This window comes from Callithrix jacchus, chromosome 1 (genome assembly GCF_049354715.1).
Source record: "Callithrix jacchus isolate 240 chromosome 1, calJac240_pri, whole genome shotgun sequence".
NCBI classification, from domain to species: Eukaryota; Metazoa; Chordata; class Mammalia; order Primates; family Cebidae; genus Callithrix; species Callithrix jacchus.
Window position 1 is genome coordinate 69,258,513 of NC_133502.1, and position 26,475 is coordinate 69,284,987.

The window sequence follows — 26,475 nt, forward strand, 5'->3', positions numbered from 1 at the left end:
AACCCACTGCAAAGAAACTAAGAACCTTGAAAAAAGATTAGATGAAATGCTAACCAGAATAACCAGCCTAGAGAACATAAATGACTTGATGGAGCTGAAAAGCACAGCATGAGAACTTCGTGAAGCATACACAAGTTTCAATAGCCCAATCAATCAAGCCAAAGAAAGGATATCAGAGATCAAAGAGCAACTCAACGAAATAAAAGAAGGCAAAAAAAGGAAAAAAAGAATGAAAAGAAATGAACAAAGCATCCAAGAAATATGAGATTATGTGAAAAGACCTAATCTACACTTGATCAGTGTACCTGAAGAGCATGGGGAAAATGAATACAAGCTGGAAAACACTCTTCAAAATATCCAGGAGAACTTCTCCACCCTAGCAAGGCAGGCCAACATTCAATATAGGAAATACAGAGAATACCACAGAGATACTCCTCAAGAAGAGCAACCCCAAGGTACACAATTGTCAGATTCACCAGGGTTGACAATGAAGGAAAAAATGCTAAGGGCAGCCAGAGAGAAAGTTCGGGTCACCCACAAAGGAAAGCCCATCAGACTCACAGTGGATCTCTTGGCAGAAACCCTACAAGCCAGAAGAGAGTGGGGACCAATATTCAACATCCTTAAAGAACAGAACTTTCAACCCAGAATCTCATATCCAGCCAAACTAAGCTTCATAAGTGAAGGAGAAATGAAAACCTTTGTGGGTAAGCAATTACTGAGAGATTTCGTCGCCACCAGACCTGCCCTACAAGAGCTCCTGAAGGAAGCACTAAACACAGAAAGAAACATCCAGTACCAGCCACTGTAAAAATGAACCAAATGATAAAGACCAATGACACAATGAGGAAACTGCATTGACCAACAGGCAAAACAAACAACCAGTAACAAAATGGCAGGATCAAATTCACACATAACAATATTAATGTTAAATGTAAATGGCCTAAATGCCCCAATAAAATGATACAGACTGGAAAACTGGGTAAAAAGTCAAAACTCATCAGTGTGCTGTATTCAGGAGACCCATCTGACATATGAAGACACACACAGACTCAAAATAAAGGGATGGAAAAAGATCTACCAAGCAGATGGAGAGCAAAAAACAAAAAACCCAGAGTTTACAGTTTTAGTCTCTGATAAAATCGACTTTAAACCAACAAAGATCAGAAGAGACAAAGAAGGATACTACATAATGGTGAAAGGATCAATACAACAAAAAGAGCTAAGGAACCTAAATATATATGCACCCAATACAGGAGCACCCAGATACATAAAGCAAGTTCTTAATGACTTACAAAAAGAGTTAGACTCCTCCACAATAATAGTGGGAGACTTTAACATCCCACTGTAAACATTAGACAGATCAACAAGACAGAAAATCAACAATAATATACAGAACTTGAATGCAGAATTGGAACAAGTGGACCTAATACACATCTGCAGAACTCTTCACCCCACAGCCACAGAATATACATTCTTCTCAGCACCACATCACACTTACTCTAAAATTGACCACATAATTGGAAATAAATCACTCCTCAGCAAATGCAAAAAAAATGGAAATCATAAACAGTCTCTCAGACCACAGGACAATCAAATTAGATCTCAGCTTTAAGAAGCTAACTCAAAACTGCACAACTTCATGGAAACTGAACAACTGGCTCTTGAATGTTGACTGGATAAACAATGAAATGAAGGCAGAAATAAAGATGTTCCTCAAAACCAACAAGAATGAGGAAACAAGGTACCAGAATCTCTGGGACACATTTAAAGCAGTGTCTAGAGGAAAATTTATAGCAATAAATGCACACATGAGAAACAACAAAAGATCTAAAATTGACACCCTACCATCAAAATTGAAAGAGCTAGAGAAGCAAGATCAAAAAAACTCAAAAGCTAGCAGAAGACAAGAAATAACTAAGATCAGAGCAGAAATGAAGGAGATAGAGACACAAACAACCCTTCAAAAAATCAATAAATCCAGAGCTGGCTTTTTGAAAAGATCAACAGGATAGACCGCTAGCCAGATTAATAAAAAAAAAAAAAAGAAAGAGAATAATCAGATAGATACAATAAAAAAACTATAAAGGGGATATCACCACTGATCCCACAGAAATACAAACTATCATCAGAGATTACTACAAACAACTCTATGCATATAAACCAGTAAACGGGAAAGAAATGGATAAATTCATGGACACATGCACCCTACCAAAACTAAACCAGGAAGAAGTTGAAACCCTGAATAGACCAATAACAAGGGCTGAAGTTCAGGCAGCAATTAACAGCCTACCAACCAAAAAAAGTCCAGGTCCAGATGGGTTCACAGCCGAATTCTACCAGATGGTACAAAGAGGAGCTGATACCCATCATTCTGTAACTATTCCAAACAATATAAAAAGAGGGAATCCTCCCCAGCTCATTTTATGAGACCAATATCATCCTGATACCAAAACCCAGCAGAGACTCAACAAAAAAAGAAAACTTCAGGACAATCTCCATGATGAACATAGATGCAAAAGTCTTCAACAAAATATGGCAAATTGATTGCAACAGCACATCAAAAAGCTTCTCCATCATGATCAAGTAGGCTTCAACCCAGGATTGCAAGGGTGGTTCAACATACGCAAGTCCATAAACATAATCCACCACATAAACAGAACCAAAGACAAAATCCACATGATTATCTCAGTAGATGCAGAGAAGGCCTTCTCGACAAAATTTAACAGCCCTTCATGCTAAAAACTCTCAATAAACTAGGTATCAATGGAAGCTATCATAAAATAATAAAAGCTATTTATGACAAACCAATTGCCAATGTCATACTGAATGGGCAAACACTGGAAGCACTCCCTTTGAAATCTGGAACTAGAGAAGGATGCCCTCTCTCACCACTCTTATTCAACATAGTATTGGAAGTTTTGGCCAGAGCAATCAGGCAAGAAAAGGAAATAAAAGGTATTCAATTAGGAAAAGAGGAAGTCAAATTGTCTCTATTTGCAGACAACATGATTGTATACTTAGGAGACCCCATCACCTCAGCCCAAAATCTCCTGAAACTGATAGGCAACTTCAGCAAAGTCTCAGGATACAAAATCAATGTGCAGAAATCACAAGCATTCCTATATACCAATAACAGACAAACAGAGAGCCAAATCAAGAGCAAACTCCTATTCACAATTGCTACAAAGAGAATAAAATACCTAGGAATACAACTAACAAAGGATGTGAAGGACCTCTTCAAGGAGAACTACCAACCACTGTTCAGGGAAATAAGAGAAGACAACAAACAGATGGAAAACACATTCCATGCTCATGGTTAGGAAGAATCAATATTGTGAAAATGGCCATACTGCCCAAGTAATTTATAGATTTAATGCTATCCCCTTCAAACTACAAATGACCTTCTTCACAGAACTGGAAAAAAACACTTTAAACTTCACATAGAATCAAAAAGGAGCCCACATAGCCAAGACAATCCTAAGCAAAAAGAACAAAGCTGGCAGCATCACGCTGCCAGACTTCCAGTTATATTACAAGGTAAACTACAAGTTATACTATCAAAACAGCATGGTACTGGTATCAAAACAGAGATACAGACCAAGGGAACAGAACAGAGGCCTCCGGAGCAAAACCATACATCTACAACCATCTGATCTTTGACAAACCTGACAAAAACAAGCAATGAGGAAAGGATTTTCTGTTTAATAAATGGTGTTGGGAAAACCGGCTAGCAGTGTGCAGAAAGCAGAAACTGGACCACTTCCTGACACCTTATACTAAAATTGACTCCAGATGTATTAAAGACTTAAACATAAAACCTAACACCATAAAAACCCTGGAAGAAAACCTAGGCAAAACCATTCAGGACATAGGAGTAGGCAAGGACTTCATGACTAAAACACCAAAAGCATTGGCAACAAAAGCCAAAATAGACAAATGGGATCTAATTAAACTCCAGAGCTTCTGTACAGCAAAATAAACAATCATTAAAGTGAACAGCAACCAACAGAATGGGAAAAAAATTTTGCAATCTACCCATCTGATAAAGGGCCAATATCCAGAATCTACAAAGAACTAAAACAGATTTACAAGATAAAAAACAAACCCATTCAAAAGTGGACAAAAGATATGAACAGACACTTTTCAAAAGAAGACATATATGAAGCCAATAAACATATGAAAAAATGCTCATCATCACTGGTCGTTAGAGAAATGCAAATCAAAACCACATTGAGATACCATCTCACACCAGTTAGAATGGTGATCATTAAAAAATCTGGAGACAGCAGATGCTGGAGAGGATATGGAGAAACAGGAACATTTTTACACTGTTGGTCGGAGTGTAAATTAGTTCAACCATTGTGGAAGACAGTGTGGTGATTCCTCAAGGATCTAGAAATAGAAATTCCATTTGACCCAGCAATCCCATTACCGGGTATATACCCAAAGGTCTATAAATTGTTCTATTATAAAGATACATGCACATGTATGTTCATTGCAGCACTGATTACAATAGCAAAGACCTGGAACCAACCTAAATGCCCCTCAATGATAGACTGGACAAAGAAAACGTGGCACATATACACTATGGAATACTATGCAGCCATAAAAAACGATGAGTTTGTGTCCTTTGCAGGGACATGGATGAAGCTGGAAACCATCATTCTCAGCAAACTGACACAAGAACAGAAAACCAAACACCACATGTTCTCACTCATAGGCCAGTGTTGAACAATGAGAACACTTGGACACAAAGAGGGGAGCATCATACAGTAGGATCCATTGCAGGGTGGGCAATGGGAGGGATAGTGGGAGGAAGGGTCGGGGAGGGATCATGTGGGGAGAAATGTCAGGTATAGGGGATGGAAGGATGGTGGCAACAAATCACTTTGCCATGAATGTACATATGCAACAGTCTTGCATGATCTGCACATGTACTCCAGAATCTAAAGTACAATTAAAAAAAAGAAAGAATAGGAAAAAGTCAGTCTGAATAGGAAAAAATCTATAGTTCTAGTTATCATGCTAACAAAAATAACAATAATGGCTAATACAAAGGTTGGCTCTGTGCCATCACATACCAACTCTTGATTTTTTTTGAAGGGATGATGAAAAAGAAATATAGCTTTTAATATTTAAGAATATTTTTTTAAAATGGAATTGAGGCCAGATGTGGCTGGGTGCAGTGGCTCATGCCTGTAATCCCAACACTTTGGGAGGCTAAAGTGGGAGGATCACTTGAGCTCAAGAGTTCAAGACCAGCCTGGGCAACATGGCAAGATCCCATTCCCACTAAAATTACAAAAATTAGCTGGGCATGCTAGCATATGTCTGTAGTGCCAGCTACTCAGGAGGCTGAGGCAGTAGGATCACTTGAGCTCAGAAGTTTAAGGTTGTAGTGAGCTATGATTGCACCATTGCACTCCAGCCTGGGTGACAGAGTAAGACCCTGTCTTAAATAAATAAATAAAATTGAAATACCTGAAATTCGGACATTTGCCAAAATGAGTGTGAGACTGAAAGGTTTATCATAGTTACTGTATTGCACTCCACAGTTAGAACTAAGATAACAAACACAAGGTGGAACAGTGCCATAGGGCTATAAGTTTTTGGTACTTAGTTGAGTTCCCATGATCCAAAGTCTGGTCCTCAGAGTACACATTCAGAAACTCAATTTTATAAGGTGAATATCATGCTCAGAGGTAGTAGTCTTTGGGGAAACGTATCATCTCAACTAGACTCACCAGAGACTAAAGCATTATTAGCCTAAGTTCTGATTTATTAAATAACAGTGGAGGCCATTCTTTTCCAAAATGTCACTAGATAAGAACAGATCAGAATAAAGGGAGTTTTGAAAAGTGTTTATCTAAGTCAGTGGTTCTTAACTAGGGGCAATTGTGCTGCCCTCCTCTTCCCCAACCCCTCTCTCCATGGACATTTGGCAATGTTTAGAGACGTATTGAGTATCTAAGCTTGTTGGGGGTGCTACCAGCATCTAGCTAATGGAGCCTAGGGATATTCCGAAACCTGCTACAGCATAGGATAGGTCCCTACAACAAAGAATTATCTGGCCCCAACGTCAATAGTGCCAAGGTTGAGAAACCCTATTCTAGTCTGTGGAAAAGCCACAAGGACACTTCTCAAATAGCATATTGGATGCCCAAGAGATTATATAACTTTCTATGTATGGTGCCTTTTCTAGACTCTCTAAAATCATCACTGGCATAGACTGAATGTTTTTAACCCCCAACATTCAAACAATGAACCCTATATCCTTAACATGATGGTATGTAGAGGTGGAGACTTCGGGAGATAATTATACCACAATGGCATAGTCCATGTGAATGGGACTAGTGCCCTTATAATAAGATGAAGGAACCAGAGCTCTCCTCACCCCACCTACCAAGTGAGGCTATAGCAAGAAGGTATTCCTCTGTAAACCAGGAAATGGACTCTTAGCAGGAACAGAATTCACCAGCACCCTGATCTTGGACTTCCTAGACTTTTAGAATGGTGAGGATTACATTTCTGTTAAGCTGGAACTGACTAATACAATCTCTTTTCTTATAGGCTTTAAGTATATTTGACGTTTTCTCAGTTTTGTTGCATCCCTTTATTACCTCCTTAAGATTATATTCCAATTTATTTTAGTTCAACCCAAGAGTCCTAAATCTTCTCAGTCACACATTCACATATAATTTTTGGACTATTTCTTTGGGTACTTAATATTGATCCATTTTTATTGATAGTTTCATTATCTAAAATGTCAATCTTAATTTCTGATTTCAGCTTACTTTGCTTCCATGTCCAAATAATTATAATTATATACACATTCTTAATATTTTAAAGAAATCAACTTTTGTGGATCAATTAACATTTTATTTATGCTGTGTAAAAGAGATTTTAGTTCTAATTATTCTCATATTGTATTAACACAAGAACCCTTTAGTAAAAGAACTTCACACTTAGAGTTCTTTGGCTAGTCCACCTCGAAGCAGTGAGGCGAATTTATCATTTAATTATTTATCTTTGTTCAAACATCAGTTCTAAAGAACTTGCAAACAGGTATTCATTTATTCTGTTTCAGTTTTGAAACTGAAGAAAATCCCCTTTTCAATTCTTTATTAGTAAAAATAAAGTTTAAAACAATTTAATGCTTTCTCAAAATAAAAACATTATTTTGATGAAACATTATTTTTAGTCTGAATTCCAATTGATTCACAGGTTCAGTCCACAGGTTAAATTAGTCCAAAGATCACTATGGCAAAAGGAGCCTGAGCCACACAATAGATTCTGGCAGGTAATCTTCTGTGTGGCAGCTCATCCATACTTATATCAGTTCCTATCACTACACAATTTGCAGGGCCCAGTGCTAGACATAAATGTGGGGCCCGGGGTTCAAAACTTATTGAGATAAAGTGTAGCGTCCTTCTGTTCTGGGGGCCGGGGTAAGAGCACAGGTTGCAGGACCACGAGGCCAGCCCCAACTATCAGATAGTGTATTTACAATGTCAGTCTAACCATTGGTGAAAAATATGTAGCTCTGTTGTAATCAGATTTAATTTCTCAAGAGGCAAAGTACACTCACAGTTTACTTAATCAGAGAGGCCAAAAGGAAAGATTTGCTGTAAATTATCAACCAGCAAATGTTACTTAGTTCAAGTTAATTTTTATTGAGGGAAGGAAGGAAGGAAACAGGAAAACTGATAGTGATCCCACTGCGTGTCGGTGACTGGAGATTTCAAAGGATTCTTGTTTAACTCCAGCTACCAAGTAGGTGACGTGGATAGACTTAGGACAGAGGAGTGGGGGGGAGTTGAAATTGGGCCCTAGTTTCTACGTAAGTGACACAGAAACCCTCTCCTCGAGTTAAGTGAAGCTAGACCTCAAATTTATTAATGCTTCGGGTTCTTGCTGGGAAGAGTCTGAGCACGCACAGCGGACTGCGCTCAGGCAAGGTAACAGGGATTAACCTCAAACGCCCCCCTCGTTGGTCCTAGTAACCACCAGGAGTGGAAAAGCCGGTGAAAGCAAGAGTCGGAGGGGACGCCCACGCGGAGGCTGCCGGGAAGCGCAATGTGCAAAGGGGCGAGGCCATGGGAACCGGACTGGGGAACCGGAGTTAAAAGCCAGAGTGAGCGGGACCGGAGGGGCGGGGCATCATATTGGTGGGGGAGGGCCGAGAGGGAGGCTCCGGCGGCCATCTTGAGCCCGTCTTTTACTTCCGGCTGCGTCTGCTGGTAACTCTGCCGCCGGAGGTAAGACTGGGTCCGGGTAGAGGCCTGGACATTGTCAGCCCTCTTGCGGCTCTTGCAGCTACGGCTGCGGCTGCGGCTGCGGCTGCGGCTGCGGCGGCACGGGTAGGCCTGATCCGGGCGGACACCGAGGCTTGCGGTGCAGATATCCGCATGCACGATCGCAGAGATGGCGATCACGGGTCCCTAGCGCCACCAGGCATGACAGGAGGCCAAGGACCTTGTCCCGAGACGCGGAGCCTCGCCCTTAATCCCTTTTCCTTCTCTGAGCCTCCAACCTAGTGTAACCCGGGGCGCTCGGGCGTGCATCGCATCCCAGGGGAAGGGCCGGTTTACCTACTGCCCGCTACATTTGTACAGCCTTTTCCAGTTTACAAAGACTTTTCGCATCCACCGCGCGAAAATATGAAGTAGATGTGCACGCATTTTAAGGAGGGAGCGGGCCTCAACGCGTTAGTAGCGCCCACCGGCGCCTGGTTTAGGGGAGTGTGGACCTGCTGCCCTGGGCAGCGTCCACGTCCTGGCACGACCCAATGGCGCGGTCAGCAGCGCTCACCTGGTGATGCCGAGGGGAACCCGCGTCTTTGGAGTTTGGCGAAATCCGTTCCGGTCGGAAACCGCTCTCAGAGCGCTGTGGGGGACTGGAAGTCATTTCTGATGAGGTCATCAGGGAAATGGGATTTGAGCCCACTTGAAGGATGTCATTCCAGGTTGCAGGAAAAATAATAGTTTTTGTTTGTTAGTGTGGTAGAGGCAGCGTTCCAAGCACTGTGTGAATTAACTCATTTAACTTCCAGAGCAACCCTATCAAACTGATATTACTGTATCCCCATTTGCAGATGGGCAAATGAGGCACAGATTAAATAACTTACCCGGTGTCAAGTAGTAATGAATGGTGAAGCCAGACTTTGAACCCAGAGGGTCTGGCCTCAGAACATGATCTGAAACTATTGTACTGTGGAATTGAGTAAAGTCACCTGATAGCAACATCCAGGCCATTCTAGAATTACGCATAGTTGGGTTTAGCTAACTTAATAGGAAGTGAGACCAGAAAAATAATGTGGGACCAAATTATAGACCATATTTAGAGCCAAGTGGAAGTGTTGGGTGTTTATAGATGTTATATTTTTCTAGTTTTTTCCCCCCCAGAGTGTAGTGGATATTCTGAGTTTGACAAGCCATGTGAATTTTTATAAAGGAGAATAGACCCAGCCTAGGCAACATGGCCAAACCTCCTCTACAAACAAATTAGCCAGGCATGGTGGTGCCACCTGTGGTCCCAGTTACTCCGGAGGCTGAGGCGGGGAGATTGCAGTGAGCCGAGATCACACCACTGCACTCCAACTTGGGCCACAGAGTTAGACGCTATCTTAAAAAATAAAATAAGACTATGCTTGTACACAGGTAGAATGTGATTGAAGTTTATATGGAGTTTTATTCATTCTTACCTTTTTTCAGTGATCCTTCATGGTTTTAATTTTATGAAACTTTAATGGCATTAAACTTGAAGAAAATTATAAAATTAACATGGTCTTCCATTTCGCTGACTTCCAGGTTCTCAGCTACTGGCCTAGCAGTGAAGGGGATTAGCAGCCTCCACCTGCAGCAGCCAGGGGGTGGTCAAGCAGTTCTCATCTGCTCACTATTGTGAGCTAGCAACTGTGCTTTTAATTATGACTAACGGATACTTAACTCTAGTGAAATACACACTTAGGAATGGTTGAGATAGTAAATTTTATGTATTTGTTTTTATCACAGTTTAAAAAATACTAAGTAAAAATGACTAACAATTACATGTAGGCCGTATTAGGCCTGCAGATGAGCTGTTTGTAGGGATCCATTAAACCGTAAATTAACTGGATTAAAACACCAGGCTTTAATCCCCATATATATATAATTAGGATGATGGCAGTGGGAATTCAAAAAGAATGTGACTTTGAGGCATCTCAAATGTAAGTTAGGCAAGACAGGCATTAGTCTGGAAAAGGGAGGCCATGAAGAGAGAGGAATGGTTTGAAGGTGAGATGTAGAAGCTTAATTTTAGATGTATTGAGTTTTAATAGCCGGTGACATGTCTTGGTAGAAGGTCCCAGCAAGAAATTTCATTATGGGCACTAATGCTTCAGAAAGATTGGTTATAGAGATGCAGATTTAAATTATTTCACCCAGAAAATATAGTTGAAATTTAGGGAATGAGGTTTAGGGAAAGAGAGTGTGAAGAAAAAAGAAAAGGGAGGTGCGAGGAGACAGAGTGAAAGGGAAGAAGCCAGATCCTGAGTTTTCACAGAGAAGACGATTTGAACACCACCATGGTGGTCAACAGCCAGTTATTGGCACTATAGTCCATTGGTTTTGGGAACACCTGTCTAGGTCATTAAGAGCCAGTGGAATAGGACACCCTGAAAATGAAGAAAGATCGAAATCCAAGAATCTGAGAGAATGGAAAACTTGAGACTCAGGGGAAGAAGGATAAAAGTAAAACTCAGATTTCTGCAGGTGTGTCATTTAGCTTCAATAAGGGCTCTGTCTCTACAAAAAAAATTTTTTTTTTAATTATTCAGGTGTGGTATGTGCCTGTAGTCCTAGCTGCTTAGGAAGCTGAGGTAGGAGGATCACTTGAAGCTTGGAGTTCTAGGTTACACTGAGTCATGATTGTGTAACTATACTACAACCTGGGCCACAGGGCCAAGAACCTGCCTCCAAAATAAATAAATAAATAAAATATAAAGAGAGGAACAGTAAGGATTGATCTTTAGGGGACTGGATGTATTATGCACTGAGAGACCCTTTCTTCTCCAACGAACGTTGATGTTCACTAACTTTTGGGGAAAATTGTGTGACCCCACTGGCACTGTGAAATTGTTTTTCTGGGCTTTATTTTTATTTTTGGAGGAGAAGTAGGAAGGGTGTTGTTTGGTTTTTTGGTAGTCTACCCTACTCTGTCACCCTATTTCTCCCAGAAAATCTGGTCTAGAACCTACATACATGTTTGTTCTGGAGCCTAAATGAAATCTATCAGACAAGTGACATGATATATACTATGTAAGTTTCTATATATATTTTTTCTTACTGATTATCAGTCACTTCAGTATAATTCATAAGCCTGCTTTACTTATACATCCTTTCTAGTCACCCTAGTAGTAGTCCTGCAGGCCTCATCTCTTCCCTCCTTTTTTCTCCACATGTTACAAGTTCCACTTACAACTCTGAGCCAGATAGATCCATTTTCCTCTACTTAACTAGTCCACACTCTTGTTTTCTTCACTCAGCAGTTGAATACATCTCATACTTCCAAATTACACTTGAAATTTTTTTTATTGATTTAAGAAGATAAAAAACTTTCATAATACTTTTACTTCTGGTACATAGGAGTCTATATACTTTTTATTGATTTAAAAAATTATTGATTTTTTAAAATTTTTTTATTGATTTAAAAAGATAAACTTTCATAATACTTTTATTTCTGGTACATAGGAGTCTATATACTATATACAAAAACAAATGTTTTTGACCAACTAACCACCAACAAGCCTTATGGCAAAATAGGTATTAAGGTGGCCTTGTGGCAAATAATTAGATTATGGGCAATTAAGGTAATTGGATTAAGTGGTGATGTGGTATCCCATCAGGGTAGACAATCACCTACCTCAAAAGAGGAAAATGTCTCTATTGAGAATGCATATGCATATATAAGCTCCATATAACCTTTGCTGTGAAAAGTATATCCCATTGTAAACCATTTGGTCTTTTTTTCAGCATCGTGTACCCTTTGGTTCAAGCAAAAAACAGTCAACAATTGGACAGGTAAACTTACTTTTTTTATTATATATTACTCTGAACATTGAATGAAAAAACATTAATAGCTTGTTTTAAAACATGCTATTTTTTACATAGAAAAATTCTATTGAAAAATATAACCACCTTTTAGATATCATAGTATGTCACAGTATGTCATGTCAGGTTCTTAGTTTATGTCATATTTCTTGTTAAGCCTAACATATTTTTTGATTTGTAATTAAAGATAGTTTCTAAAATGGGTGGGTAGAAAAAAATACTTTAAAAATTTTGTTTTTTAAAAAATATTCTACCGACTTTTAAAAAGTGTTTTGACGTTGTTCCTTCTGGCCAAATGAAAAGTATTTGGTTTTGAAATTTGAAAGCAGAGAAAACTGACAACTTGAGATTTATTAAAATAGATGAACAGCAAAGTATATAGACTCCTATGTACCAGATACATGCTCAGTATACTATCTTCTGCAAAGTGGCTATAGTCCTTGCTAAGTTTAAGAAAATCTGGTTTCCTTATGGAATAATGGAGCAAATAAATTTTATTTGTTGGTCTCATATATATGTGTTAATATATTAAAATTAGACAATGTCTATCTCTGTAGTTCATTATTTAAGAGAGGATTGTGAACGATAGCTAAAGTTAATATTCAATAACTAATAACATCTCATAGGAGTTTGTTGTTCAAGAATTAATCTTTTATAGATTAAAAGCATAAAACTGAGCAGATGGTAGTTTCTCTATGTACAATTATAATATCATAATTCTACAGAATCAGTTATCTTAGAGTGCCTTTAAAAAAAAAAGTCTTTAAAGAACCTCTAGAGAGTCAGGACAGCATAGTAGCTAAGAGTAGGGACTCTGATGTTAGACCTCCTGGGTTCAAATCCTAGTCTTCCAAAATAAAACTAAGTATTTGGGTTTATTGAAAAAATTAAAGATAAGATTGAAGCTATATTTTTAAGTATTTTACAAAGACATTTCCAACTTAGCTTTTTAAGATTATTGTTAAATATCTTTGAAAGAGTAATCCCAAAGCTACAGCTGATAGGCACATAGTAGTGCATTTCACTGAGAAGATCACCAGGGTGGTAATACCTGTTACAGATATCTAAAGGTTTTTCTTTAGTATGTAGGACTTACTGCCTTATATTCTAATACAGTGCTTCTAGGAATAGGAAGGGAATCTTTCCGTCAGAATCAGTGTGGTTTCCCTTTGCTCAAGAGGCATTTATGATAAAATGGTTTTCTTTCTTCCTGTATTGATCAGTAAAAGCAGTAAAATATATGTTATTTTACATATAAGTTTAAAATTATTTTTACATGAAAATTTAAAATATTGGACAGAAAAGAGTTAACAGGCTTATGTTTTACTTAATTGGTTTGTTTTAAGAAGAGAAGTGTTGATCTTGTTTCATATTGCTTTCCCTTAAAAACTCATGGGATGAGTAATTGGATCTGGTTTAATATCTAGAAAAATCTATGTCAGTCTGTAAGTGTTCAGTAATGTTATCTGTTATTATGAGCAAAATCATTATCACATCATCTTTCTTCCATTTTGAAATCAACCATAATTAGTTACACCAATTCCTTGTTTACTTTGTTGCAGTTGATAGGCAGACTGTTAGCAATTTTTAATCTTCTAAACTAATGTAATTAATTGGTAACTTATTTATTTTCAGCCTTTTTTAAAAAAGAATTTGGGGCAGTCCACCATGACAAAGAACTTGTTAATAAATTAGTAATGATATACCAAAGTATGAAATATTTTAAAAGTGAGTAACAAATGTAAATGTGTATATGTGAGTTAATCAGTTTCTTAATATTATTTACTGGAGAAAAACGTGAAAAGCAAATTCTAGGTAAAAAATAGTTGTATGATCAGATAATTTATCTGAAAGCAATTGGTTTTGTTTCTAGTTTTCAGGAACTAATTCTCTGGAAATTAATGAGATTACTCTACTAATAGGAGAAGAATGGCATTGAAGCAGATTTCCAGCAACAAGTGCTTTGGGGGATTGCAGAAAGTTTTTGAACATGACAGGTATCTATTAAGAAGATATAATTTTAGATACCTCTCATTCTGTTGAATTATTTTGTTCTATTTTAAAACAAATCTTTAGATATTATGGTACCTCATTTTACTTTTAGACTTGCTTACTCTCTTTCTGTGGTTATCTATTTGACAGTTTACCAGACTTATTAGCTGTGGATATGATTGTGTGAGGTAGAGCCTTAACAGAAAAGTATCTTCAACCGAGAAGTATTAATATTTCTCTTAACAGAGAAGTATTTAACTTGATGCTTTTCTGAAACTTTGTGAAAATGCTTATGTTGCCAGTAAAAATTCTGAAACATTTTCTTTGAGGATCTCTAAGTGTAGGAAAAACACCTGGACTTTTTGAGAAAGAGCACATTAAACATATGGATTTGCTTCTGCTCCCTCCAAAACTCTGACTAACATGGCATTAAGTAAAGATATTAAACAAACACACACACACCCTTGTAAAGGCAAAAAGAAGCAGGAGACAGGAGCTAAGAGTAACATTTTAGAAGCAGGAATACAAATGGACAGGTAGTACCTGACTTATTAAAGCCTAGAAAGCTAAATTCTAAACATCGGCAATAAAAAGCTGAGAAATGACACAACTTATAAAAAGCCATAGTAATTGAAGGCACCAGGTATACCTGAAAATCAGGATAAAGGCTGAACTCAGAAAAAAGAAGATTAATTGAAAGTCTGTTTTTAAAAGGTGATAGATCTGAGAGTGTCCCAGCTTTTTATGCACTGCTTCTTATAACTCTGGAAAAAAATTGGAGGTATGTTCTCTAGAGATAGTAAACAGAGCATTTGTGTTAGGGAATACCAGACATAATTGGTGGGAGTTGTGATACCGCAAATAAATTAAGCAAAAGTTTACACACTGAGTTTCTTTTACTAGCTTTCAAAATTTGAGGAGTTACTCTTGTATCCTTCAGAAGAATTGTCCTGTGGGAATTTTGAGTAGCCCAAAGGAAGAAATTTCAAGATACTACAATTTGCCAAGAGTAATCTAACCAGAGCTTACAGTAAAGCAGTGATTGAAAACTCCACTAGTAGGCACAGTGCTTTCAACTAGATTTTTAGCGTTTCACTCTTAAATAGGAGTGGACTGCTAAAGATCACTAGACATTTATGTAAAGCCTTTAATTTAATGTAAACTGCTGTTCATATCAAAGGCATAAAAGATATTGACCTCTGACTTTGTAGGATGCTATTAAAAATATTCAAGTACATGGACAGGCGTGGTGACTCACGCCTGTAATCTCAACACTTTGGGAGGCTGAAGCAGGCAGATCACTTGAGGTCAGGAGTTCAAGACAAGTCTGGACAACATGGTGAAACACCATCTCTACTGAAAAAAAAAAATACAAAAATTAGCCAGGCATAGTGATGCATACCTGTAATCCCAGCTACTCAAGAGGCTGAGGCAGGAGAATTGCTGACCTGGGAGGGAGAGGTTGCAGTGAGCTGAGATGGCACCACTGCACTCCAGCCTGGGCAACAAGAGTGAAACTCTGTCTCGAAAAATATAAAATAAAATAAACTTCAAGTACAAAAAAGCCCAGACATTTAAGTTTTTATAGTAGAAATGACAAAACTCAAAAAAAAAAGGCTTAGTTGACATTCTCGAAAGTAAAATAAGACAAAAGTGATAAATCAGAAAGGATAAGAAAATTAGAGGACTAGTCCAAAAACCCAACATTAAATATTAGAATTTTGGAAAATAAAACAAATAGAAGTATAGATACAAAGAATAAAGAAATAATTCAAGAATTCCCAGAACTGACAGGTTTAAGTTGCCAGATGTAAAAAGTTGTCTAGTATAGTGGATGAAAGCAGATCTACACCAACAACATTGTAAAGTTTTGGAGCATTGGAAGCAGAGAAAATTCTCAAACGTTGAGAAAAAGAGAAAGTAGATTAAGAATTTTCAAAGGTGTAGGTTAGTTCAATGGTATTACTAGAACAAAGAATGCAGAGCAGCAGTGCTTTCAGGATTCTGAAGGATGAGTTCTATGTCCAATCATATTGTCAGTTAAGTAAGAGTAGAATGAAGACATTTTCATATATGAAAGGTCTGAAAGTGTATTTCCCATGCACTTTTGCAAGCAACTGAATAATACGCTTCACCAAAATGAGGGACTAAAGCAAGACAGCTGAAGACGTAAGACCCAAGAAAACAGATCAGAAGAGAAAAAAATTCCATATGAGTGGGGCCATATTAAGGCAGCAACTAGGAAGCAGCAGGTCAAAAGCTGGAGGTATGGTAGCCAGAAATTACATGCAGCCATTTACATCAAATTATTTAAATAATAAAACTTCAGTCCCACTAGCCACATTTCAATTGCTCAGTAGTCACAGGTTACTAGAAGCTATTGTACTGGATAATACATATGTAGAACATTTTTATTAATATCACTGTAGAAAGTTCTGTTCGGCAGTACTGGTCTGAAGAGATTTTTTTAATGTAGATGAAACTGATAGATTTGACTGTATTGGAGAGGAAATTTACGAAACCTATCAGTGTTGAGGGAGTTTGGAATTGAATTAGTGATACATATAGAGTGAACACACAAATCTTTGTGCATGAGATGGTATTCTTTTGGTAACTGAGCAGCATCTTAATGACATGATAGGGACAGAAGTTTCAGAAGATTACTTGCTAATCCTGGTTTTTTTGCTTTTACATAAACGTTAGTCATACCAATGTTGAACATACTTTAGACCTGATTTGTTCCACAACTACTTGAGAAAGGTCTTCTTTTAAAAATGTTATTGTGATAAGAACACTTAACGTGAGATATACCCTCTTAACAAACTTTTTAATGTGCAAGAAAGGTCTTAAGGCACCAACCATCCTGTAACAAGATTATGATCTCTTGATTTTACATATTGATAACAAATATCCCTGCATTGGATATGGACTTAATATGGTATTATAATGAAAGTAAATGTTTCAACTTCCCTAAGAAAAGTTGAAAACTTAAAAACAGCTGTTAGAACTTTTTTATGCCATCAGTCATCAATAAGAAAAGTTGCTTAGAATAATGTGAAAAAAGGAAATCACCAATATGCAGAGAATGGAAGGGAGCATACAGAAAACTTCTCTTTGTGGGAGTCTATTCCTAACAAGGAAGAACAACCAGTAACAAAAAGAGAATTCCTAGCTTAATGAAAATGAAAAACTGAAAGAAAAGGGGAAGTAATTCTGATATACTACATGGCACATCTCTGAATAGCATTTATAACTTCTTAATATTGATTAGCCAAAATTATATATATAGGATAGTAGAAGGAGAAATGTAGAAGAGTGCGGAGAGCAAAGACAAGGAGGTGAAAGTTCACTAAAATCCTCCTGTAATGGGAAGTCAGTAGATGATAACTAAAAACTGAAGAATCTAGAAGCAGTAATAAAGTCATGTTATTTAGATAGGGACATAAATACCAGAAAAATTAGCTAAAAGAAGTAAATTAATTATCTCTGGAATATGCAAATGAAAAGATTGGGCCAGGGAAAACTAGTTTTTCATAACAAAGTTTGTGGAAGTATTTACTATTTACAGTTACAGTTTACTTTAAACTGTATGTACTTAATAACTTTAATAAAAAGATAGGTGTTTACTCTGAAGAGGTAAGAGTTTACTTCCATCTATATGATGTATTAAATTAAACCCATGAGAGATCATTGTTGCGTGAATTACTGTTTACTGGAAGAATGCCTGCGGTTTTAATCAAAATTGTCTTTTCCAGTTGCATTAATAGTGATTGTGATGAAATATTAGTTATGAAAGAGCAAATTAAGGATGTGTTGCATTTTAGTGCCCTGAGCAAATATGTAAGATCTCAAGAATTCTTTTTTTTTTTTTGAGATGGAATCTCACTCTGTTGCCCAGGCTGGAGAACAATCGTGCGATCTTGGCTCACTGCAACCTCCGCCTCCTGGGTTCCAGCAATTCTCCTGCCTCAGCCTCCCAAGTAACTGGAATTACAGGCGCCCACCACCATGCCCAGCTAATTTTTTTATTTTTAGTAGAGATGGGGTTTCAGTATCTTGGCCAGGCTGGTCTTGAACTCCTGACCTCGTGACCCAACTGCCTCTGCCTCCCAGAGTGCTGGGATTACAAGCATGAGCCACCATGTCTGGCAAGAATTCATTTTTTTTTTTATAAAAGATGATTTGTGATTTCATACATTTCTTTAGAAACAGAAACAATTTTTTCAAATAAGTACCACAATGAGGATTACGTTTATTTTTCACTTACTCTGCCCAAAATAACAGTGCCATGCAAAGTATAGGCTCAGGTTGGTTTAGATCAGTATGCCAGATTGGCCACATTCATTCTTTAAGGAACAAATATATTCCTTAAATGTTGATTGAACCATTTATTTTAGACATTAAATAACTTACTTCGGACCTTTACTACATATCTTTTTATATAGTACATAATTATTTTGTTTCTATCTTGTCTAATGAGGGACATTAATATTTTGTTGCTAAAATTAGTGTTGAACTGAACTGCAAAATGAAATTTGCTGTCTACCTACCACCAAAGGCAGAAACTGGAAAGTGCCCTGCGCTGTATTGGCTCTCAGGTAAGTATTACACATTTGAGTTCTATAAAGTAGTTTCCTTTTTCTTTTTAACTGGCTTATCTTACCCTTTTGTTTTGACTTGATAGGCTTTCTGAGCCTAAATTAGTCTTTAGGGACCTGTCATAGTCTACTCTGTTACTTTATCCTGAGAATAATTTCAGACCTACTGAGTTACACTTATTTCACATCTTTTTCTAGTAGACCAAGTAATTTAGCAGAAAATGCAAAGTTCTGTACTCAATAGCAAGGACTTAGAGAAGTTATTTACCTAATTTGTACCTATTCAAACATTTCTGGAGTTTATAGAGACTTTGCTAGTCCAATAGAACAATATTAGGTGAAATCAGGACATCAGGACACTCTAATTAGAAACCAGCTATTTCTAAGAAGTCAAGTAACTTCTTACAATGTTCTCTAAAATATTTTAATTAGACTCCATTGAGCTTCTCTAACAACAATCTGGAAAGTCAAAAAAGAATGCTAATGCTTCTTAATCGGAGGTTAGTATTAAAGACTGTAGAGTAGATTGTGAAGAGAGTCAGATTTTGACACCTGCATTTTGAAACCTCTGTGTTAACTTTTCTTTCACAAGATGTTGGTACTACTTCATCTTTAGAAACAAACATTATAGAGAGAATTATAGCAACTAAAGTGTTTCATAGGGTACTATTTTAATTTTTTTTTCTTCAAATTGGTTCCTGTAACTTTGATTTAACAAATCCTCCCTCATGTATGTTTCGTCAAGGACAAGTCCCAAATACCTGTCTTTGAAAATGAGAATAAATATTTTGTCTTAAAGTGTAAAGATTAAGTGCATATCTGACTTTAACTCAAGAAAACATTTCTGGATTGAATGAAGAACAACTGATTTTGCTAGAAGAGCATAGATATTGCCAAAAGCAAGAGAAACAAAATTAGTTATTTAATTGTCTCAGAAAACATAATATTGTGTAGTGAAAAATGATCTTAGAAATCATGTAATCCCTAGAAAGAAAACGAGGCCCAGAGAAGCCAAATATTGGCCAGGGTCACACAGTAATGTGGAGTTAAACAAATTTTCTGACTCACAGTCCAGAGCTGTATTTAGTTTTTTCTCCTGTTGTTTTTGCATTTTGTTTCTGGTGAGGGCTACTGTAGTCATATCTCTTGATTAAACAGTAATAACCAGATCAAGGCATTGTGTCAGAGGTACTCTAATAATAAGGCCCTAAGTTCGAACCCAAATGGAATCTAGCAAGACATCTGAACTTTACAAGTATAAAACACAGAACTTTTGTTTGTTTACATCAAATGACAGGACAGTTTCCTTAGTGAGATGCTGAAGAACAGATAGACCTTGGAAATTAAGGCTTGATTTTCTGATAAAGGTAAGATTGCCTGACCAATGCACATGAGATGATGACAAAAGAATTTCAGAAGATTTACTTACTTCCCAGTAAGTCTAAGGAAACGAATGACACAGCTATTACATTGCTACAATAGAGAAATTAGCCGAAATCAAAACATCCAAACTGAAATCTTAAAAGATAGTTCATGTGTAGTGATTTGTATCTTTCTCCAGTAAAGGTGACCATTGAAATAGCCCTTTATTAGCTGTGTACCCAATATAATTGAACATGTCCACACAAAAACTTGCACATGAATGTTCATAGCACACTATTATAATAGCCAAAAAGTATAAACAAACCAAATGTCTCTCAACTGGTGAAATGATCAATAAAGTCGACTGGTAGTTCGTTCCTTGTCATTCTCACATCGTTATTATAGTATTAGATAACTAAAGTAAAAGAATTAAGTCATCTTCTCTATCACATGACTGAAAAGCATAGAGCCAGGAAAAATAACAGAAACTTCTAAAAACTGAGGCTAAAACTCAAAGGATGGCATGTGGTCACCAGTATTCTCTTTTAGTTCGGTGAAGAATACAAAGATGATTAAGCTAAATTTTTTGCTGAGAACTACCTGTATATAAAAAAGATTAAGTTATTTGTATTCTGAATACTATAGTATTTGCTTATTTATTGTAAATGTTCATGTTTTGATGCAGAAATAGTGCGATGTTTAATTAGCATATTTGATAACATTTCACTGGAGTTGTTTAATATTGGGCTTATGCACTATATTGCCACTCTACAGTTTGAAAATTTCTGAATTCCCAAACATCTGGTCCAAAGCATTTTAGTAATTGAAACTTCAGTAAGTGATTTCAAAAGGATAGTTATGGAATCACTTAACCTAACACAGTTCTTGGGTTAATACTATTACAAATTTTATTTAAAAAGTGAATTTTAGTGTCCTATTCAATTATTACTAAAGCAAAAAAAAATTTTTTAATAATACCAAGTAAACTTGTTTTCCTGTATTATAAAAAGTTTAAAGCTTATAAACTATTCACAATATAGCATGAGATAATTTTTTTTAATAATTTCAACTTTTACTTTAGATTAAGGGGTACATGTGCAGGTTTGTTACAAGAGCATATTGCATGATTTGGAGGTTTGGGGTATGAGTGATTCCATCACCCAGGTAGTGAGCAGTAGAAGTACTAATTGGTGGTTTTTTAGCCCTTGTTCATCCCCCTCTCCTCCTGGTCTAATGGTCCTCAGTGTTAATGGTACACATCTTTTATGTCCTTGTGTGCCCAGTAACAATATTTTTTATCTTCAGGTTTAACTTGCACAGAACAAAATTTCATATCAAAATCTGGTTATCATCAAGCTGCTTCAGAACATGGTCTTGTTGTCATTGCTCCAGACACCAGCCCTCGTAAGTGTTTGTGATCCAGATATCCTTTATAAACATCTAAATTTTTAGGACTGTTATAAGTGGTACGATATATACATTATACAATTCATTTTATATTCTTGCTATTATCTCTGTTAACCTTTCAGTTGTCATCATGACTCCAAAATACTATGCTATACATTTTCCTCATTGAGTTTTACTCATGACATGGCTCTTATGAAAGAGGATAGTTTTGCTATTCCCATTGTACAGATTAAGATACTTCAAAGCAGAGTTTGAGCAACTCAATTCATATATCATATTGGAACTACTGTCAAAATACTAATGTGTAATGCATAGGAAATTATTTTTTCTATTCCAAAGGTAAACTGTCTTGTTACATGATAATTACATCTTTTTTTATCTCTGTTAACATCAGTCATACAGTTAAACAAGTATTAGTTTTAATATAGATGATTTGAATATTTACATTAGAGAAATGAAAATAACAAATATATGAGAACTCAATGTATCAGACAGTTAAAACTTGTTTTATGACTCTAGAAGTGGCAGAAAATGGAATTTAAATGGCAGTAAAATGAGGGAAGGTATATGGCTGGCCTGGGAAGTACTATATTTCCTTTCACAGGCCATATTGTATAAAAACAAGGCATGTTGGTTAGAAATATAACAGATTTAATTCAAATAGCATCAAAAATATAAAATATTAAGGAATAAACTTAGAAAGATGTATAAAAAGGAAACTAAAATTTTGCTAAAGATCATAAATGAAGACTTTAATAAATGGGAAAATACTATTTTTCTAGATGGATAAAATGGATCTTATGACAAGGTTATGTCTTCAAATTACTCTATGTATTACTGTAATTCTATTCAAAATCCCAGTGGTTGGCTTTTTAACCACATGCAAGTATATAAAATAAAATGTAATAAATTAAAAAGAAGTATAAAAAAATTTCTGTGGAGGATGGATAGATAGGGAAATGTGATACAATGACTCCATTAATAAAGCATAGTAGAAAATATTTTCAGTTCAAGATGGTGAGTTGAGCACAAGCATCTGCTGCCCCACTCCTGTGTAAGAATTACAGAGGTGCTGGTGAGAGAGGGTCATCAGGGAAGGAATCACAATATATTTCTGAAAGACCAAAAGAAGATTTAAGTCCTTTGACAGGTAAACCAGAGTAAGGAAGCATATATTTAGAGTACAAAAGCAACTTCATCAACAAAGAAAGTTAGTGTGCTTTACCTTGGCAGCTGAATACTCCAGCTTAGAAAGTCATTTTTTTACCTCACTGGCTAGAATGAGTCACGTGGCCCCATTCAAGGGAAAGAGGAGCAGGAAGCATAATCCTATCATGTGCCCGAAAAGGCAGAGAGCTCACAACATTTGGTGAACAGTTCCCATGCAAATGGACTTGCAGATTCATTTGCAAGTGTGGTGCTAAACACGGGCCATTACTACAGAGTAGACAAAACCACAAGATTGTTTCTTGATAGGTGGCTGCAATATTAAAGGAGAAGATGAGAGCTGGGACTTTGGCACTGGTGCTGGATTTTATGTTGATGCCACCGAAGATCCTTGGAAAACCAACTACAGAATGTACTCTTACATCACGGAGGAGGTAATCTAATTTGTATTGTAATTATTAACTGATGACTGCCAAGAGTTTGATTTTTGGACACAAAGTCCTTACAGTCCTGAGGATTTTAAACTAGGGTATAAAAGTTATTAGTGAAAAATCCCAAAGTTTACTAGTACTGTAGTCCTATTTACTGCAATTTAAATTAACACTAAGTACAATTAAAGAATTCAATCATTATATTGAGACCTGTTTATGCTACCCAGAATAACCAAGAAAATGATACATGAAAAAAACTTTACTTTGTCTGGCAGCTGGTTCATTTGGATATAGTTTTGTTTTGTTTTGTTTTGTTTTTACCATTAAATTTACATAAGCACATTTGGATATATTTTACAGTGGTAAGCCAAGGCTTAGTTAGAAAACATAAGTGGTAAAGCATTACTTCTATTAATAATATTTGTATGCTGCTTATGCTTTTCTAAATTTCATGTGATCTTCATTATTAATATATATATCACAAAACTTAGAAACAATAATGTAGGTTTTTAATCACCCATATTTCTGTTACCCCCAAAAACCATTATGTTTTGGTATATTCCAGACTCTTTCTATGACTAGTTTTCATGTAACTGTAAACTTTTTATTTTGTTCTTTTTTTTTTTTTTTTTTTTTTTTTAATAAAGACTTGGTTTCACCATGTTGGTCAGGCTGATCTTGGATTCCCGACCTCAGGTGATCTGCCCGCCTTGGCCTCCAAAGTGCTTGGATTATAGGCATGAGCCACCACACCCGGCCTTATTTTGTTCTTTTTTACAAGTTATATATAAAAATATTTTCCAATGTTATTCTAATTTTAATAATTGGATAACATTCTGTCATATGCCATAATTTACTTTTTCCTCTTGTAGGATATTTATGGTTTTTTATATATTTTTACCCTAATAAATATTACTGCACTGATTGTGCATAATGTTTTCTCCTTAAGGACCAACTTCCTTAGAATATATTCCAAAAAGAAATTACTAGGTCAAAATCTAAGAACATTTGAAAGGTTCTTTCTGCATCACCTTCCTAAAATGTTTTCAAAGAAGTCTGTACCATATATTTCTGGGGATATATTAATAACCATAGTCTACCTGAGAATTTTGTTTTGTTTTTTTTTTCATTGTTACAGGTTCAAATCATTTTAAGACTATGATTTGGCAGCATTGATTGTGTAATTATTTTATATAACTTTGAAAAGTCTAAGCTTATTTTCTTTGATATCTTTTGTCACATGATTAAATTTTTTCTAGCTTCCCCAACTCATAAATGCCAATTTTCCAGTGGATCCCCAAAGGACATCTATTTTTGGCCACTCCATGGGAGGCCATGGAGCTCTGATCTGTGCTTTGAAAAATCCTGGAAAATACAAAGTAAGATTATCTAAACTTCCAGTGATAAACATTTCTCTTGAATAACATAATATTAGGAACCTTCAAATATTAAAATTACAATATTGTTAGTATTGAAACTAAATGTTTCTAGTGTTGAGAACTTTGGGGTGTTTGGCAGGTGGGTATTTAATTTGACCATAGAGTATATGCTACAGAATCAGAAGCATAGGAATTCAGTAAGAGTGCTTTCTTTCTTTTTTTTTTTTTTTTTGAGACAGAGACTTGCTCTGTTGCCAGGCACCAGGCTGGAGTGCAGTGGTACAATCTTGGCTCACTGCAACCTCCACCTCCCAGGTTCAAGCAAGTCTCCTGCCTCAGCCTCCCAGGTAGCTTGTGACTACAGGTGCACGCCACCACGCCCAGCTAATTTTTTTTTTTTTTTTGTATTTTTAGTAGAGACAGGGTTTCACCATGTTAGCCAGGATGGTCTCGATCTCTTGACCTCATGATCCGCCTGCCTTGACCTCCCAAAGTGCTAGGATTACAGGCTTGAGCCACTGTGCCCGGCCCAAGAGTGCTTTCTTATTGGCCTGTTAAAAGTATTATAAAATGTAGCTTCTGCTTTAATTGTTTTTATTCTAACTATGGTTTTGAACACTCTTTTCCCCTAGAAGTTATTATTATTGACTCATGTTATTGTGGCAGGACCTATCATTTATGTTCTTACCAGGAATGTCTTTGTGAAGTTGACTTTGATTTTCTGAGGTAAAAGATATGATTTGTAGAAGCTTAAGTATTCTGTTCTTAATGCCACTAATGAAAATTGAAATGCAGCTTGATTAAAAAACATCACAGCCTTTCCTAGAGTCAGATTTGAATAACTACCATATGTAGTGTGTCATACTGTGCAGAACAGCATGTTACAAGAGTTGAAAAGGGACATGTCAAAGCAACTATCATCTTAAAATTTCTACTGCCTTTAAATTTACAGGGCTATTCGTACCCTTAAGATTGGTTTGATTCATTTCCTCTTAAGAAGAACTTCATTATTGTAGGTGTGCTACTGAGAAATGAAAATATTTCTCATAGCAGGTTCTTGCTGTAGCATCAGATATTTTGTTTTTGGTAAACTTTATTATAATTTCACTAATTCATGGCATGACAGTGGGTTTTCTGCTAAGTAAGCATTTTTATTTTTATTTATTTATTTGGAGACAGTGTTTTGCTCTTATTGGTCAGGCTGGAGTGCAATGGCACAATCTTGGCTCACTGTAACCTCCGCCTCCTGGGTTCAAGCAATTCTCCTGCCTCAGACTCCCAAATAGCTAGGATTACAGGCATGTGCCACCATACCCAGCTGATTTTGTATTTTTAGTAGAGATGGGGTTTCACCATGTTGGTCAGGCTGGTCTTGAACTTCCAACCTCAGGTGATCTGCCTGCCTCAGCCTCCCAAAGTGGTGGGATAACAGGCATGAGCCACTGTGACCAGCCTACTTCCATTTTTTTAAGGCAGTCTAATTATCATGTCTGAGGTAGAAAAGCAAACTTAGTTGAATTTTTCATCCTTTAAGAAAGCTAGTATATACCACTAAACACGTACATTGATGAGTACTCCGAAATTGAGAGATCCTATCTCTGCACCATATCCAGTGAAAAAGAACATTTTACAGAACACAGAGTTGTATTAAAAATTCTATCATATTGAAATGCATTGCTCACTGCTTTGTTGGTACTGTTTAAGAGAAATAATGTGTCAGGTTTAGTAACATGTTCACTAAGATAAGCGTGAACTTTTATATTACTATAGACTAATTTTCAGTGCCAAAACAAGAGCAGAAACGCTGAACATAAACTTCTGTTTGTACCTTAATTAAATTGCAGTGTACTGTTTTGCATTATTTTAGCAACTATATTTATTAGCTTTCTTAATAGAATATAGAAAAGAGGTATTATGGAAAGGGCTACAATCTAAGCCAGTAATATATCAAAAGGAAAAATGTTCACAGGGTTTTAATGTCAAGTCAGAATTTTTAAGTAAGTTGCAAATAACTTCTATATTTTTAAGCAAGTTGCGAATATCTGTT

At 36.4% G+C, this 26,475-nt stretch overlaps 2 protein-coding genes across 9 annotated transcripts in view; one reads left to right on the forward strand and one right to left on the reverse strand.

Moving 5' to 3' along the window:
- Nucleotides 1-9,201, reverse strand: part of LOC144581368 (uncharacterized) — a 26,927-nt gene extending 17,726 nt beyond the window's left edge. Inside the window, exons 1-2 of the mRNA XM_078364570.1 lie at nucleotides 9,131-9,201; nucleotides 8,815-8,948 (exon numbers count right to left, since the gene is read on the reverse strand). Coding sequence (XP_078220696.1) covers nucleotides 8,815-8,925 — 111 coding nt within the window. The 5' untranslated portion in view covers nucleotides 8,926-8,948; nucleotides 9,131-9,201. The remainder of the gene's footprint in view (nucleotides 1-8,814; nucleotides 8,949-9,130) is intronic.
- Nucleotides 7,685-26,475, forward strand: part of ESD (esterase D) — a 27,327-nt gene continuing 8,536 nt past the window's right edge. The window contains exons 1-7 of one of the 8 annotated variants that reach the window (XM_008992138.4): nucleotides 7,685-7,961; nucleotides 12,015-12,062; nucleotides 13,966-14,089; nucleotides 18,594-18,682; nucleotides 21,350-21,448; nucleotides 22,928-23,052; nucleotides 24,309-24,428. In XM_008992138.4, coding sequence (XP_008990386.2) covers nucleotides 14,022-14,089; nucleotides 18,594-18,682; nucleotides 21,350-21,448; nucleotides 22,928-23,052; nucleotides 24,309-24,428 — 501 coding nt within the window. In that variant the 5' untranslated portion in view covers nucleotides 7,685-7,961; nucleotides 12,015-12,062; nucleotides 13,966-14,021. Of the gene's footprint in view, nucleotides 7,962-8,057; nucleotides 8,138-8,235; nucleotides 8,262-12,014; nucleotides 12,063-13,965; nucleotides 14,090-18,593; nucleotides 18,683-21,349; nucleotides 21,449-22,927; nucleotides 23,053-24,308; nucleotides 24,429-26,475 lie in introns of those variants that run through there. The other 7 variants (XM_035298329.3, XM_008992134.5, XM_008992148.4 and 4 more) reach the window with 7 other exon arrangements.